This window comes from Dipodomys merriami, unplaced genomic scaffold, assembly GCF_024711535.1.
Source record: "Dipodomys merriami isolate MVZ:Mamm:240054 unplaced genomic scaffold, mDipMer1.0.p SCAF_3, whole genome shotgun sequence".
In the NCBI taxonomy this organism is placed as follows: Eukaryota; Metazoa; Chordata; class Mammalia; order Rodentia; family Heteromyidae; genus Dipodomys; species Dipodomys merriami.
The window spans coordinates 43,411,868-43,428,865 of NW_027204492.1; the positions used below are offsets into that span (position 1 = coordinate 43,411,868).

The 16,998-nt window shown below is 40.2% G+C and overlaps 2 protein-coding genes across 2 annotated transcripts in view; one reads left to right on the plus strand and one right to left on the minus strand.

The window, feature by feature from the left end:
* Xkrx (XK related X-linked) overlaps positions 1-16,998 on the plus strand; it is a 78,211-nt gene that overhangs the window by 26,940 nt on the left and 34,273 nt on the right. The window lies entirely within an intron of this gene.
* On the minus strand, positions 1,696-15,698 carry Arl13a (ARF like GTPase 13A). The gene is made up of 10 exons (XM_070039030.1): positions 15,562-15,698; positions 13,337-13,402; positions 12,899-12,969; positions 8,771-9,020; positions 7,855-7,960; positions 6,944-7,131; positions 6,148-6,310; positions 5,873-6,053; positions 2,930-3,027; positions 1,696-2,123 (listed from the first exon to the last, which is right to left on the minus strand). The coding sequence occupies exons 2-9, from the start codon at positions 13,393-13,395 to the stop codon at positions 2,972-2,974; spliced, it is 1,074 nt and encodes a 357-aa protein (XP_069895131.1). The 5' UTR covers positions 13,396-13,402; positions 15,562-15,698; the 3' UTR covers positions 1,696-2,123; positions 2,930-2,971.

Consider the following 16,998-nt stretch of genomic DNA (forward strand, 5'->3'; position numbering starts at 1 on the left):
TTTTGAACAGTGTCACCTCTTTCCTCATTTTCTCCCAGTTTTTTTTCCTCTGACCACCAGTATTGTTTTGCTAGAAGTGTTTCACCTGAAATTTTCACCCTGTTCATCTTCCTATGGCACACATAATCCACCCACTTCCCCATTGGCTAAGAATGTGTGTCTGCCTCCTAAACACATATACCATAAGGAAAAATGTGGGTGACCCAATTTTCTTTCATGTTGCTGTTGATTTTTTGAGACAGGGTCTTACCCCATACTGGCCTCCAACTTACATTCTTCCTGCTTCCACTTCCCCAGTCCTGGGATAACAGATGTAAGCCACTTTGCCTGGCTCACTTTTGTTAAGAATCATGTTTTGCTGACTTTTAGTCTGTATAAAATGTGTGTGTGTGTGTGTGTGTGTGTGTGTGTGTGTGTGTGTGTGTGTGTGTGTGTGTGTGTGTGTGTGTGTGTGTGTGTGTGTGCTTGCTAGGCAAGTTGTCCTCTTCCACTGAGCTGTATCTCTAATCCTTCAGAGTGTTTCTTCAGTAGAAGCATTGGCTATTTCCCAGGTGAATGTTTGTCAACAGAATTCTCCATTAATATTTTTCAGGTAATTTATAAGAAAGCAGATGGAGTTAGAAACTTTAAAAGACCCAAGAGAGGCACGGAATTTTGGGACACTGTAGAGCTTGTCTTGGGCACACAGGACATATAGATTGTAAGAAAAGCTTTTCCAGTGACCATGAACCATCTTGGGCAAGTCACTTAACCTACCTCTATCCCAGTTTTTCCATCTAGACTAGGGGTTCTATAAAGCTCTTCCCAACTCTATAGCTACTAACCAGGTTTGTTACCTCCTAATGGGTACTGGGGCACAGTCTCACTTATGTGAACATAGCACTTTTTGTGTCTATGATAGAACTGATTTCATAGGCTTGTGAGGATGAAAGGCAGTAATATATGTAAATCATTCAATCAGCCACTAACAAAACGAAGTCTTCAATGAACCACATCTGCTAGCACTGCTGGTGTGTTTATTTATATCCACGTATTTCTCCTGACATGGACATACATATATTTCAGCATTTATATTCCTGGCTGTAGCATTTTATTTCTGGAGAGTATTTGAGAAAGTGTTAAATGGATCTTTCTAGCCTAAAGCAGTTCTGGAGTCCAAAAGTCTGGATTCAACTCCTTGTTTTGCTTTTTGCTTTTTATAAAACAGTATTTTCATCTGTAAAATGCAGTCAAGTGTAATACATCCACCCAAAGTCTATGTGCTGTGGGGAACAGAGCATTGTGCCTGGCATCCAGAAGGCACTAATCAATTGGAAGTGTGGTGCATGATGGAGGTGATAATAGCAACAATAGTAAAGAACCACCACCACAGGGATGGGGGAGAATAGTGAAAGGGATGGCATCGATCAAGATGCATTGTACTTATAACTGATATGTGGAATTGTAATTTCTTTATATAACTATTTAAAGATTTAAAAAAGACCCACCAACCCAAACTACCACAGCAGCCTAGGAATGGGAGGGGTCAGTGCCTCTAGGTGTTAGGAGAGGGAGCAGCTGCTATTCCGGAAGGGACAGGAAAGCAATTGTTGAGCTTCCCAAACCATGGGTAGGACTCATTTTTGGAGGGGCAAGTAATTACAAATGATTGAGTAGAGCATAATTCACAACAAGAAATCTATTTATTTTGCCTTTCCCTTTACACATACGAACCTTAAAAGTGTTTAAGTAACCCTATACTTCCAAGGCTCAATTTTAGTTGGTCATCAATGACATTTTGTTCACAGGCTTCATCAGGAGCATCTAAGTACAAAGTTAGTCTTTTTTGCCAAGGTTGTATTCATTCTCAAATGGATGCTACTTCACTTAATGAGCCTTTTGGTGAGTATAGGATTACTTGGCTGGCTACAACACTGATGGACAGAAACAATGATGGTTCTCAAGTATGTGGTGATGTAAAAGTAGGTGGACTTGAACGTGGACTGGAGTGAGTTTTCAAATAGGAGTTAAGAAGCTGAACCCTCCTGCCTGTTGTGGGGTAAACCCATTGCTCAGGGGTATGAGTGTATGAGGTGATCTTTTTGGTTTCCTTCTTTTTTTCTCTGTAGTTGTTGGTTAAAAGTCTAATCAGAGAAAGAAAATAGTCAGTCACTTATAGGCAAAACCAAGTACCAGATTTCCTTCCTAAACCATTTGAGTAGAAGGGTACTGGCCAATTTCCAACAGGGGTATAGACTATACTCCACAAGGTACCCATCCATGTCCCAGATTCATACGTTCTCTTACTCTTGCTCTCTTCTCTCTGACCTTTAAGAGTCTGATTAGTACTTAGTGAATACTAACCACAATATTAACTCATAACATCTCTTTGTCCTAGATACTCACTCATTTTGCCCTAGTTTCTGAGGTTATGGAAACAAAAATAATTAGAGATAGATTTAGAGGTACCTACTTACATCTAGAAAGATATCTCCTCTTCTTTTTTAATAAGCCAATACTTTTTATTTATTTAGAAAATATTTTATTTATATACATTAGTTATGCAAGGGAGGTTTCATTGTGACCTTTCTACATATGCATATATTATTGTCCCAATCAGTCTTACCCTATCTATCACTCTCCTTAACCCAATTTCCCACACAATCTCAACTGGCTTCATTATTCAATTTTCATACATACAAACTATTTCTACCATATGCATCCTCATTTACCCCCCTCTCTGTTAGCCCAATGCCCTCCTGGTGGTATCAATCCCTTTAATAGAGCCTATTTCTCTTTTTCCATCCCCCTAACTCCCTATTCAACTATAGTTCTCAGTGAGATTCTTTATGCCACATTCCTATACAGTTATAATATATTCCAAAATTCTTCAGTGCCTGCAGAAAGACATTTCTTCTTCTACCAGAGTTGAGTAATTTTTTATTCTTACCCCTTCTATGCAGAGTCCAGAGCCTATTTTGTCCTTGTTGCTTTAGCGAAGTTCTGGTCCCTCCATGTAGGCATAACACCCCAAGGCTCCTGGGTAACCTGAAGGATCAGATTTCTGTCAGAGCTAGGATGACATCATGATATTGACAGTTCATAATCTTGGTGATTGGAGGATTCTGAGGAGCACTGACGAGTGACCAATAACTTTCAGGTCCTCACAGCTTTATAAGAAATGCTTCTATTGTATTAGGATAAATGGTATCTGCCTATTATAAGAAATTATTGTTTTCTGTTTTTATTGTTGTTGTTGTTGATCATGCGGCTTGAACTCACGGCCTGAGCCCTGTCCCTGAGCTTTTTCACTCAAGACTAGGGCTCTACCACTTTGAGCCATAACTCCACCTCCAGTTTTCTGGTGATTAATTGGAGTTGAGTCTCATGGACTTTACTGCCTGGTTGGCTTCTTACATGATCCTCATATCTCAGCCTCCTGAATAGCTAAGATTACAGGCATAAGCCACCAGTGCTTGGGTCCATTTTTGTTTATTAAAATACATTAGTACAAAGAGGATTTCCTTGTGACATTGTCACATATACATATAAAGTATTATAGTCAATTTCATCTCCTCTATCATTCTCTCCTATTCTACCCCCCTTTCTGAAAACAATTTCAACAGGTTTTATTCTTCTATTTTCAATGTAAATAAATTACATTGACTATATTTAGTCTCTTTTACCCTTCCAATGCTGACCCCCATGTGAGCCTGATTTACTTTCTGTCATCTACCCCTTTTTTCCCCCTTGTGTCAGTACTAGGTCTTTATTATTATTATTATTTATTGAAAAGGTGATGATCCGGGAAAGGGGGGAGGGTCACAGTTACATAAGTAATGTAATGAGTACATTTCTTCTTGAACACTATTACTTCTTCCCTCATCTTCTCTTGCTTTCCCTCCCTGCCACATCCCTCCCCCCAGGTTGTAAAGTTCATTCCCAACATAGTATCTAGTGAGTATCATTGTGGCATTAGATCATCCTTTGTCCTGCTGTTTCTGTGATTACCTTTCCCTACTATGGATCAGATAAACTTATATACAAGATAAAAGGTACAGAAAACTAAAAACAAAAAAGTATAATTGTTAACAAGAGGTTCTCATTACGTTCTGTTTGCAGTATTGGGTCTTGAACACAGGCCTAAACCCTATCTTCTAGCTATTTTGCTCAAGGCTGGTGCTCTACCACTCAGCCTCCTAAGTAGCTAGGATTACAGGTGTGAACCATTGGCAACGGGTTTACTTCTTTTCCTTTAAGTGTGTATTAATTGTAACAAAGGGAACCACTATAGTAGTTTAGATGTGCATATAATATGTTTTGCTCAGAATAACCCTCTCTATTGCTTTCTCTTTTCCTGCCCTCTCAATCTCCTGTTGATCAACACATTTCATTGAAGTTCCTTATGCCACCTTCATAGACAGTATTTCAAAGTTATTCGCTTGCCATCTAAGAAGTGATAGTTTTATAAAACAAAAATCCAAGCTGGGCATCAGAGGCTCATGCATGCCTGTAATCTTAGCTACTCAGGGGGCTGAGATCTGAGAATTGTGGTTCAAAACCAGCCTGGGCAGAGAAACAAAAAGCTGGAAGTGGAGGTGTGGCCCAAGTGATAGAGTGTCAGCCTTGAGTAAAAAAAGCTAAGGGAGATCACTCTGATCTTTAGTTCAAACTCATGTTCAGAACACACAAAAGAAAAAAAATCTAAGGAAGGGCACTTAGGTCTTTTACTTTTTAATAACACCTACTTCATCTCTGCAGAAAAATCACACCTCATATTTTGATGTTGCCCCTCCAAATATCTATCTATATACTTTATAATGTACAAAAATGACATGTAGTAGAAAAATTTCCATGTCAGCATTAGCCTTTTTTATGTCTCCACTGAATTTGACCAGATGTGATCCAATGTAGCCATTCCTCCTTGTTGCCCATTTACATTGTTTCCATCATTTTCCTTTTCTATACAATGCTATGGTAGAATAACTTCAAGCATAGTTTTTTGGGTACTTATCTATACAGCTCAGGAAATGAGACTATTGATTCAAATGGCTTCTACTGGGGCTTAAAACCAGAGCCTTGTACTTGTTAGGCAGTTGTGTTCTACCACTTGAGCCATAACCTCAGCCCTTTTTTGCTTTAATTATTTTTGGAGAGGGTCTGTTGTATTTGCTGAGGCCAGATTTGAACCAGCCTTCCTCCTTATGGCTTGTGTAGTTGGGATGACAGGCCTGTACAACTTATTGAGAAGGGGGCTTGCTAAGTTTTTGCCATCCTGGACTCAAACTATGATATTTCTAGTTTCCACCTCCCAATAGCTGAGATTACTAGGCATTATAGGCATGAGTCACTATGTCCAACAACATTTAAAAAAAATGTATTGATGGGCTGGGAAGGTGGCTCAGTGGTAGAGCGCTTGCCTTGCATGCAAGGCCCTGGGTTCGATTCCCCAGCACCACATAAGCAAAAAGAAAAAAAAGCTAGAAGAGGCGCTGTGGCTCAAGTGGTAGAGTGCTAGCCTTGAGCTGAAGACCTGAGGGACAGTGCCCAGGCCCAGAGTTCAGGCCCCACGACCGGACCCAAAAATAAAAAAATAAAAAATGAGAGGAGGGATGGGGAGAGTCAGTTAAACCCTCTAAAATGTCTGTACCAATCTGTAATTCCACTACTGTCCATGATAACCTTCAATATAACCCTACAGTAGCAGAAAGATGCTGGAGTATTACATTGGCTGAGCAGAAACTGATCCCTAGGCACTCTCCCTATACTTTTCCTTATAAGTACCAATCATAGTGTGAGAAAAGACTTTCAGGCTCAAAATAGGACTTCTATTGTAGAAATTGGGAAGGAAGCCTATATAACTTTTCTTCTTTTATCACTGATTTAACATTACCTTCAAAAAGATTGTTTTCAACATATTGCACTGGTGCCCTTAATTTGTTGCGTTGTTTGCAGTAAGGCTCAATATTGTTCAGAACTCTATTTCCTTTGGAACATTCACCTGCCTTCATGGGTTCATCCAAAGCAAATGTTACTGATATATTTTTTTTGGGCCTCAATCGTAGACCATCTTTCTGTACAGCAAGAAGATGGGGGAAATAATCATTCAGTGCTCAAGAGTTCAAGGATTAACCTTGGGAAATAATGTTTAAGGAGCCATTTATTTACCTGTAGGATTGACTTTAGTGGTCTAGCTTCCTTTGTGCATTGTCCTAAATGCTGTCTTTTCTCAAAATGCTGTCTTTTCTCAAAATGTTGTCTTTTCTCAAAATGTTGTCTTTTCTCAAAATGTTGCCTTTTCTCTTTAGACATTCCCACTCTGGCAGGGAAGCTGGAGAAGTTTGGAAAGACAAAGCAGTAGTAGAAATACACAGTTCAATCTTCTTAACATACTGAAGCTACTACATCATTCCTGTTAATATGCCTTTGGACAATGAAAGTAACAACAGAGCAAGAGGATATTAGGCTTTCACTCCTCAAAACCTTCATAATCTTTTGTTTTATTTTTCTGTTTCTTCTTTTCATCATTTCATCTTTTCCCTTATGCCTCATTATTGGAAGGATCAGAGAACTAGTGGCTAAGGACATGAAAGGAGCTCTATGATATCCATGTAAAGAATAAAGCCAATAGTCCTCCTTAAGGGACTTGTGTTCCTTTTCTCCTGCACATTGCAAGCCAGGGAACAGAAGCCCTGTTTTGGAGAAATTGTAATGCTGTTAGGTTTTCATTACCTTTTTGTGATTCTGCTCACTGATGTGACTACTTAAGTTGTGTCAGGGTAAGAAGTGTACCTGTCCATGTTGGAGTGTTGGTAGCCATTGCTTTCCCATTTGGGTTGTTTGATCCTGAATGAGTTGCTCAGTGCTATGCAGAGGCCAAGCATCTCCCACAACCTCCTGCTCATTTGAATACTGACTCCTGATTCTACTCTTATCAGTAAATCTAATGGAGCCAGCTTAGTACCTATCTGATGTACATCTTTCTCCAGAGGCTCTGGTATTCTTGCAAGATGGTATGCTCATAGTAGATACTTGTTTGTGAGTATATATCTCCTCATATTTATTTCCAATGGCAGCTAATAGCCAGCGTAGACCCGAAATTATTGATTGATAGTTTCTCCTTTGGAGGTCTTTGGTGACTGAACATGGCTCCTGTGACAAAAAAAGAAGGCCTCAGACCTGGATCCCAGGACCCCTGGTCCCCACAGGCCTGATCACTCTCATCTAAACAGCAGAGGTACACAAGTTGTACTGTGCCTAAATAGGGTCTACCCCTCTTAGGAATCATGCAGCGTCTATATCTGAGAAAGTAGATAAATGTATCAAAAGCTGAGGTCTTTTTTTCATGTGTGCCGATCCCGGGGCTTGAACTCAGAGCCTGGGTGCTGTCACTGAGCTGTTTTGCTCAAAGCTAGCACTCTATTTGAACTACAGCTCCACTTCTGACTTTTTGGTAGTTAATTGGAGATTTCCTGGTAGTTAATTAGAGTTTCAAGGACTTCCCTGATGGCTTTGAACAGTGATCCACAGATCTCAGCCTCAGAATAGCTAGGATTATAGGTATGAGCCACCAGTGCCCACTGGGCTGAGATCTTCTAGTAAAGTGGTTTTGGTGTCTTGGATTAACTATAACCTTGAGCAAGTCACTGACAGTCTCTCAGCCTCTATATTTCTTATCTATATAATGAGGATACAAAAATTTCCAACTTTATATTGCTGTTTTGAAGGCAGAGTGTTATGGAATTAGAAATCATCAATGTACATGATGCCCAGCATGGAGCATCTTTTGCTTTCCATAAGGGGCTGATTAGGGACTGGGCCAGGTCTGCATCTAGCAGGCCCTATAAAATAGGGAAGGAAGGTGTTGACACTTACCACTCGGGACATGGATTTAGTCTCATTTACTAGCCTTTCCAGAAGTAGAAAATCAATAATATCACAAGGCGACAGAGCATCCTTCTTGTCTTGTTTGTTTGCTAGGCTAGAATAGGGCATAAAGGAGAGGGAAGATAGAAAAAAGGAAAAGTGAAACCAAAATAGAAGCAAAGGTCTAGAAGAGAAGCTCTGATTCTAGTTTAGCTGCTACATATCTAGGAATTAGGTTTCAAGACATTCAAATGAAAGGAACTAGAAAAAGTTCTAGTCAACTGTCAGTGGAGGAAATAATAGCATAAATGACGTGAATCACTAAGGTGCATTTTTCACTTCCCCTAGATCATGCCACTACACTTTTAATTAGAATCTCTTGTGATATGAACAGATTTGAGTTTTTACATCTTCTCTCAAACTCTGTTCATGCTATTGTTGGGATTGTTAATGTAGAATGAAAAAGGCATAAAGGGAGTTGAGATGGAGTGAGGATGGCCTAACCACCTGAATTCTCACCCCACAATAAGTGCCAGTTATGTAACTCAAGCAGCCTCCTAAATGAGGAAACCATTGGTACCGATTATATAAAGTAGTGTTTGTTCTCTGACGTAATGACTTTTCAGGATCAAAGACTGAAACCAGAAAAGATAAGAAGCAAATTCAGGAAAGGAGTGTTCAGGAAGAGTCAAAGGTTGATGATAGGAGATTCAATTATCATTTCTCTTTGATGCATACCTGCAAAATGATCTGTGTACATTTAATTTACATGTCCCACATGGTAGCATATGGTATAAAGTGGCTCTTGTAAAGAGTCCCTAAAGAACCTAACTGAGCCCAAGGGGACCACCCAGCCCTTAATCTCTGTACTTCTCTTAAGGTACAAATTGGGAAGGGGAAGTAGGACACAAAGGCATAATCTTACAGTAAGATGGGTTTCCCTGCCACTCTTTTATCAAACATCAGACGTGTTAAGACGATCTTTACTTCCTGCATGCGTCTTAAGTCAGTAGAATCCAGGACAAAAATAAATCCATGTGCCTGAGCATAGTAGTTTGGCCATTTATCTCGGCCCCTTAGGTCTCCAATCAGATCATAGACGGATACTTCATACTCATCAAGCAGGAGTGTAGTCAGTGATGGTTTTATACTGTTTTGTGTCTTGCTGGGAAGTACTACACATAGGGACAGAGGAGAGAAGCAACCACAATGTGGAGAAATATAGTTACATCAGTTTTGTTGATCCTTGCCTCGATCCTGCTCTCAAAAATTCTAACCAAGTTTCCTAACATCTTGCTCATATGTATATATGTATTTTTCTATACCATGACTGTACCACACTACCTTCTCCAGGTTTAGTGGCTTTTAGTGTTGTCCACTTCTCCTAGGAGAAAATGCAGACTTTACATCCAAAACCTATCAGACCTGTCTCCTGATGCTTCAACCTGATTGGTGACCACAATGTTCCTGGTTCCCATCCAGTCTATTCCTTTCTATACTCATTTGCCCCTCTTCCCTCACTCTACATTTACGCATGCTCTTTTTTGCCCTTGGCCTTCACCAGCTGCCATTCTCTCCATTATTCTGTGCTTGGTTAATGCTTATTTTCTCAAGTAAAAATTTAGATCTTGTTTATTCCAGAAAGCTTTCCCTCATACCCCCATCCTCAGTCCAGATATCTTTCTTCTAGACTTAACATTATAATAAGACATATTACAGTGTTGTAAGTTCTATGATCTCCTTCTACTTACTAATAAACTTTAATAGGAAAGGGAATACTTTAATACTTTATTTTATTTATTTATTTATTTATTTATTTATTTGCTGGTCCAGGGTTTGAATTCAGGGCCTCATACTTGCTAGGCTTGCTTTGCTGGTGCACTACCACTGGAGCCACACCTCTAGCCTATAGTTTACTGGTTATTTTTTGAGATGGAGTCTTGTGGACTTTTCTGTTTTGTTAGTTTTGAACCTCTAGCTATGTGCCAGTGATTCATACCTAAAATCCATTTGTTCAAGGCCCAACTTGAGTACCACTTTCCCTCTTGAGTACCACTTCCCCCCTCCCTCTCTCTCTGTGAATCCTGGGTCTTGAACTCATGGCCTGGACACTGACCCTGAGATTTTTTTGCTCAAGGCTAGCTCTCTACCACTTCCAGGTTTTTGGTGGCTACTTGTGGACTTTCCTGTTGGCTTGGAACTACCATCCTCAATTCTCAGCCTCCTGGGTCTCTAGGATTACTTGCATGAGCCACTGGCACCTGGCTTTTTCTCATTTTTATTTTGACTCCTTTTATTTTGGCTCCTTCTCTTCTCTGCTGCCCTTTACTTTCTTACCTATCAGAGAATTGGGAGAGGCAGAAGTGCCAATGAATGTACCATAAAACATGAGGACTCAAATTTGCTGCCTTTAAGGGGGGGGGGGGTGCTAGGCTGAGCCACTAGCTAAAATGTGGCTCTTGGAGCTCCTCTTGGTGGCAGGTAGGAAATGGAAAGACTTGAAAAAAATTATATTAAGTGAAGTAAGCCAGACCCAAAGAAACATAGGTCCCATGGTTTCCCTTATTTGCAATAACTATTATATGTCTAGGATAATCTTACCAGACAAGCAGAAAAGGCCAAAAGCTATATAAGATGATGCTAAGCAAAATGAACCCCAAGATAGGGACACAAAAGGTTTTATCCTTGTTGCTGTGATTTTTTTTGTTTCTTTTGTATGTTCTTCCCCCATGGTATAACCCCTGTTGTCACTGTATTTGATTCCAATGCCCTGCATCATATATATTTCTAATTGGGGAGGGGAAGGGAAATAACAAAATGCTGAAACAAGGATACAGGTCGACCCATTGTAACAATGAGAGGTATAAGACACTATGTTGAAAACAAACTTTACAACTTGGGGGGAGGGAGGAGTTGGGGAGGTGGGGAGGGAAGGAATGGTAGGGGAAAAACAAAGGAGGTGGTAATAATGCTCCGTAGGAAAAGTACTCATTACCTTACTCGTGTAACTGTACCCCTCTGTACATATACACATTATGTATATATATATGAAAGGGCAAAAGGAGAAAAAGAAAAAAGAAGAATGTATAAAACAGCAGCTTGTAGTGTCAAGGGAATGGTGGAACTGAGAACTGAGGAGAACACTCATTCCACAAATATATATTATCTACCTGAAGATACTAATAGTACAGAGGATAAAGATACACAGATGGAACAATCTGCTATTTCTCAAGATCATAGGAGTGGGGAATCTTTTCTGCCAAGGGCCATTTGGATACTTATAACATTATTCACAGGCCATACAAAATTATAAATTCAGGAAGATGGCTGAAGACATCCAACAAACATCCAAAAATCATACATGTCTGTCCCATCATGTACCAAATGATTTTGTGGGCCTTATTATTTTTTTTTTTTTTTGGTCCGGTTGTGGGGCCTGAACTCTGGGTCTGGGCGCTGTCCCTCAGCTCTTCAGCTCAAGGCTAGCGCTCTACCACTTGAGCCACAGCGCCACTTCCGGCTTTTTATTTCTGCTTATGTGGTGCTGAGGAATTGAACCCAGGGCCTCATGCATGCAAGGCAAGCACTCTACCACTGAGCCACCTTCCCAGCCCCTTTGTGGGCCTTATATGAGCCTATTCCCCTAAACGTTAAGAGATGTCTGCAATTATGCAAAGATGCATACTAGAGAAGAGTGTGGGATCAAGTGAAGAAGCACTGGGAGTTGAGGAGGCTTTCCTGTAGTTAAGTTTGTGCTGTGTCTTGAGGTGAGTGATTCAATAAGTATCTGAGAGTCTGAAATGCTATGAAGTGGTGTTACAGAAGTGTAGCCACGTGGATTAGAATGCTATGGTGGCAGGGAAATGACAAGGAATTCATGTTGATTGTATCAGAGGACATACATGGGGAGCACAGGAAATTAAGCTAAAAGAAGGGGTAGGAACCACTAGAGGCCTTGGTGCTGCTAAGAAATGGATGTTTTATTTTGAAGATAATGGGTAGTGCTGGGTGCTCATGGCCCACAGTTGTAATCCTAGCTACTCAGGAGGCTGACATCTAGGTATTGTGGTTTGAAGCCACCCCAGGCAGGAAAGTATATGCGATTCTTATTTCCAAGTGATTAGCAAAAAATGTAGAATTGAAGGTATGAGTCAAATTGTAGAGTGACAGCATTGAGCAAAAAAGTCAAATGAGAACATGAAGCCCTGAATTCTATCCTTAATACCAGCACAGGAGGTGGGGCAGGGGTGGGGAGGGAGAGAATAGGAAGGCATGGAAAAATTTTGAGTGGTTCTGGGCATAGAGGGAACAATTGAAGATAGCAAGGCCAACCAAAAGGCCACTGCTATAGTTCAAGAAAATTGAGAGGGTCCCAGGTAGTCCAGGAGCAAAGCAAACAGGTCAGCCCTTTCCTGTACTTTGCTGAGGGTTGTACGGTTATATGAAACTCAGCCATGTCTCATAACTTTTCATTGAATAAACACTGATGGAGGTGTCCTCTGTCAGACATGGTGTTGGCTTTTGATTCACTAGCAGTTACCAAGGGCTTCACAATAGCTCCCTGAAATTCTGTGCAACTGCTTCTTGAAATGTCAAGCTATTAAAGTGGAGATGTGGTATTAAGCTTACACATCTCTGAACTGACAACATTTCTCAAGTTCCGACTTGCTATATTAGCTGTCACAAAGTCTTTCATGTTATTAAACTTCTTTATTATTCCACACTGTCTCTTATCTAGACCAAATTCCACTTTAATTGAGTTGTGGAACTGACATCATTTGAAAACATCCTTCATAATTGACTGCAGTTCTTTACATAGTTGGGCACACTCATTTTGACACTACGAGAAGACTTTCAATTAGGATGTCCCTTAAGGGAATGTATGACAGACATTATATAAACAGACTGTTAATATGCAAGGAGGGGACTGTTTGTATTAAGAGGTGCTTATTCTCAAAAAGAGTGAAACTAAGGGCTGTAATGCAAGGATGGACTAATTGTCTCATTGAACCTTAAGAGAACCACAATAGTATCTAATAGTCTTATTTCTCACATCTTTGAAAGGCATCCACAAGAGCACTTTTGCCAGAATTGTTCAAGCCAACAACGATGATAGTCACATTCCTGGAAAAGGAAAAACAAAATGAGCCAAAGCCATAAAAGCACTATTAATTTTTAGACTGGAAAGTTCTATTCCCTAGTGTTTGAAGTTTGGCCTACAGTAGTCCCAATGCATGTATCATAAAATGCCCAGCCAATGTGGTAGTAGGTGGTGTGGGAACCCCTCCCCAAACCTCAAAGGATGCTTTTCTTGTCTGACTCACTTCCCTTGAAGGATTGACATCCTCCTTGTACTCTGTTCCCAATCCTACAGATGCTATTGAATCACTTCCCAACTATATCATGCTCATTTGTGTCCCTTGAGGGACTGTGGGCAGATACAAAGGATGAAGTGGTGGGATGGGTCTAGAGAAATCATTGTTAACATCACCTTGGTCTAGTTTCATTTGTTTTTAGCAGGGACCAGCAGGCGGAGAGTAGCCGGAACATGATTCACCTTGGTTCATAAACATTAAAGGAAAAAAGCAAATGAGAAATCAAGCTCATTATAAATTATGTCAACTTATACTTACACAGATGCTGTTAATTAGAAAGCCTGGGACTGTTAGAATTCCTTATCTATAAATGTCATAGACAGGTTATCCTCAACGCCAGTGACAGGTTTTATTTTATTGTTCTTTCAGTGACAGGTTTTAATATGTAGCTTCCTATGAAACAGAATGACTTGTTATTAAAGCAACCCAATCAGGTGAGGACTATTTCTTTAGCTGTAGTTCATTCCTTCTAGGAATATCTTTATTCAACCTTGCAGGAGTGCAGGATTGATCATTGTAGAACAGTCCAAAGTTTTGTTGATTTGAGCTGAGTCCTTGCTGTGTAGCCCAGGCTGACCTCAAGCTCACAGTTCTCTTTCCTTTGCCTCTCAAGTGCTGGAATTACTGGTGTGTAGTAATTTTAAATGAAGCCTAGGTTTCAGACCAAGCCCCAGTCCCAAGGCTGGGGATATGGATCAACTGGTAGAGCACCTGCTTAACAAGTGTGAGGCCTTGTCCTCAAACTCCAGTACTGCCAGGGAAAAAAAGACTTATTGGACCTGTTCTAAGTAACATTTTTGTATTGGGCTTGGTTATCTTATTGCCTCCACTTCAAAGGGGTGCTCCATGCAGTTGTAGAGCTGTAAGAGACCATAGACATTATCTAGCCCAAAGGATATCAAACATTAATCTAGGTGCCCTTCTCTCAGAGATTCCCAGGGGGTTGTACAAGTTCCCCCAAAGTTTCAATGTGCAGCCAAATTTGAAAGTGACTACCTAAGTAAAAAGGGTAAATTAGGCAGTTGCATGAAGGTTCATCATGTTTTAACATGTATCAATATTTCATTCTTTGTGATAGCTGAAAAAATTCCATTCTATGGATAGTTCACATTTTAACTTTCAACTCATAAGTGGTAGGTTATTTGTATATAAGTATCTGTGTGGACATATTTTTACTTCCTTTGGGTCTAATTTCTGTGTTATTGTAACATATCTATGGTTAACCTTACCAGGAACTTCAAGACTATTGTGCAAGATGACTATAACATTTTACATGCACACTAACAATTTAGGACAGTTCCAATTTTTCCGTATTCTCTCAGGCACTGTCTTTTTGTCCATAGCTATCCTAGTGAGTATGAAAGAATACCTCTCTGTGGTTTACTTTAGATTTCCAGTTCCCTCATGGATAATTATATTGGTGTCCAGAGTTGCAGGAAGATTTGGTTGGGTTAGGAAATTACTTCAGGTGATACTTAGATGGGCTTTGCTATCTGATGAGCAGTTTATGTGACAAGTTAGTAACAAGTAACTTGGCAAGTGTCTATGGAGTCATCCAGTCATCTAGTGTTAGAGAATTGCCATTTCCAGAGACTCACATTTCATAGCATTTCTTAGAGCACAGCTTACTCCCTATGAAGTTATTCAGCTTCCATAAGGACCTCCTGGAGAATTGCTCTTGTGTGTGCTAGACAAAAGGGAAATCTTATATGTAGTCTTTGATCAAAACACTAGCCTTACTCATCAGGCTGAGAAGATATGGAGTCTGAAACATCAGTGGCTCATTGTTCTGGTACCCTGATAGTTACCTCCCATTTACTAGAGGTTGAACTCAGGGCCACTTGAGCCACTAAGCCACATCCCCAGTCCTTTTAGCTTTAGTTAATTTTCAGATAGAGTATTGTGTTTATGCTTGGGCTGTCCTGGACTGATACCATCTATTTATGCATCCTGAACTGCTAGGATGACATGTGTTTGTCATTATGTCCAGGTACTGATTGAGATGGGGTCTCATTGTTTTTTTTTGCCCCTGCTGGCCTTGAACCTCCATCCTCCTGATCCCTGACTCATGTAACTGATATTACTGGTGTGAGCTGCCACCTTCACTTGGCTTTATGCCTGTTGATCATTGGTGGAGCTTCCTAGCTTGATATTTGCCATTGACACCAAGAAAGGTCAAATTGACAATACAAGTTTTCCAGAGTAGGTAGGATAACCAAGTGGGAACCACCTAAATTACTATCCTTCCTGGATAGTCTGAAATGAAATCACCTACACTTAGGCCTACCACTTCTACCACTTTAAGAATTTGTATCTGTAATATGAAGATAATTTTTCTTACCTGGAAGTAACTAATTATTTATCTGATAAGAAGTTGGTTCTTCTTGGTTTAAAGCCATAAACTATGTAGAATAAACGAAGGCTCATTGAGCTTTTAAGCTTTCTTACTAGATTAAGACAGTCCAGTTGTCCACCTTAAAGGGAAGGCAATTTTCTAATAATGGCTTTCAAGGTTCTAAGGTGTCTATGGTAACCACTAACTGGTCCTTAGCAACCAAACTACATCACCTTGTTCTGTACAATGATAGCTAGTTACTAAATGAACTTTTAGCCATATTTTTTATTTCTTTGACAAAATATTTAGGATTTACTATGTGCTAGTGCATGACAAAGTAGGAAAGCAGGGACAGTGATTTTTTTTTTGTGCCAGTATAGGAGTTTGAACTCAGGGTCTGGGTGCTGTCCCTCAGGGTTTTTTTGGGGGGGTGGGGTTGCTCAAAGTTGGTGCTCTACCACTTGAGTCACAGCTCCACTTCCAGCTTTTTGCTGGTTAATTTCAGATAAGAGTCTCACAGACATTCCTTCCTGGGATGAATTGAACAATCCTCAGATATCAGCTTCCCAAGTAGCTAGTATGCCAAGTGTGAGCCATTGGTGCCCAGAAGTACATTTACTTTTAAGAGATGAAGTGCAGAGAGGTGAGCAGCTTCACAGAGGTTACCAGGCTAGTGGCTTCATCGTCTGTATATTAGGTCAGTGGTCCCACAGGCCAAGAGAGAAAAGAGCAGAGGTAACAGCTAAACTGTCTCTGCTGTGCACCCCACAATCTCCTCCTTTTCCATATTGGATCATACTTACATTTTTTGTGACCTTTTAAAAAATGAAATTAATTTTAAAATGGAGTTAGATACACAGAAAACTTGTGCAAATAGTACAGATAGATATGTTACAAAGCAGATGGCTGGGGTTCTCTTGCTTTACCTCGGTAGAAGTGATGGTTAGGTGAGGAGTAGCTCCTTCAGATATTCCTGGCAACTTTGTAGAGTGAAATAGGTGGCAGTGGGCAGCAGCCATCATCTAGAGCAGCCACACAGAGTTTGAGGCCCTGTGTGTGTTACAGCTCTCTCCTGTGGTGAGAGGTATCTTTTTTTTGCCACCAACCTGCCAGTTTTCTCTGTTGCATGCTGGTGCTTGTTCTTACTAGGTTGCCACTGCTTCTCTTCTCTTCCTCTGTTATTAGCTCTTGAGAGCAGGACCTGGTTGGAGTGACTTTATCTCCCAGCTGCTCACAAAGTTAGTTAAACAACCTGTTTATATAATACACAGAGAAGGTGGGGGGGGGACAAGAATTACTACACCAATCTGAGCCATCTACTCATATTTGGACCAATCATAATTCAATCCATTATGCAAATGATGCATTGTATCTACCAATGATAGTACAGTTCATTATACAAATGAAAGGGTTTGTCTGTCCCAATCGTGATTATTATGCAAA

Bases quoted from the DNA above. Each gene is read 5' to 3' on its own strand.
- Arl13a (XM_070039030.1), bottom strand. From the start codon at position 13,395: ATGTTCCGGCTACTCTCCGCCTGCTGGTCCCTGCTAAAAACAAATGAA. The intron at 7,132-7,854 runs GTAAGTGTCAAC...TTTTTGTCACAG, and splicing joins CTAAATCCATGTCCCGAGTG to GAGCCATGTTCAGTCACCAA. The intron at 6,311-6,943 runs GTACTAAGCTGG...AAACTTCTCCAG, and splicing joins GAAAGATGTACATCAGATAG to CTTCCCTGCCAGAGTGGGAA.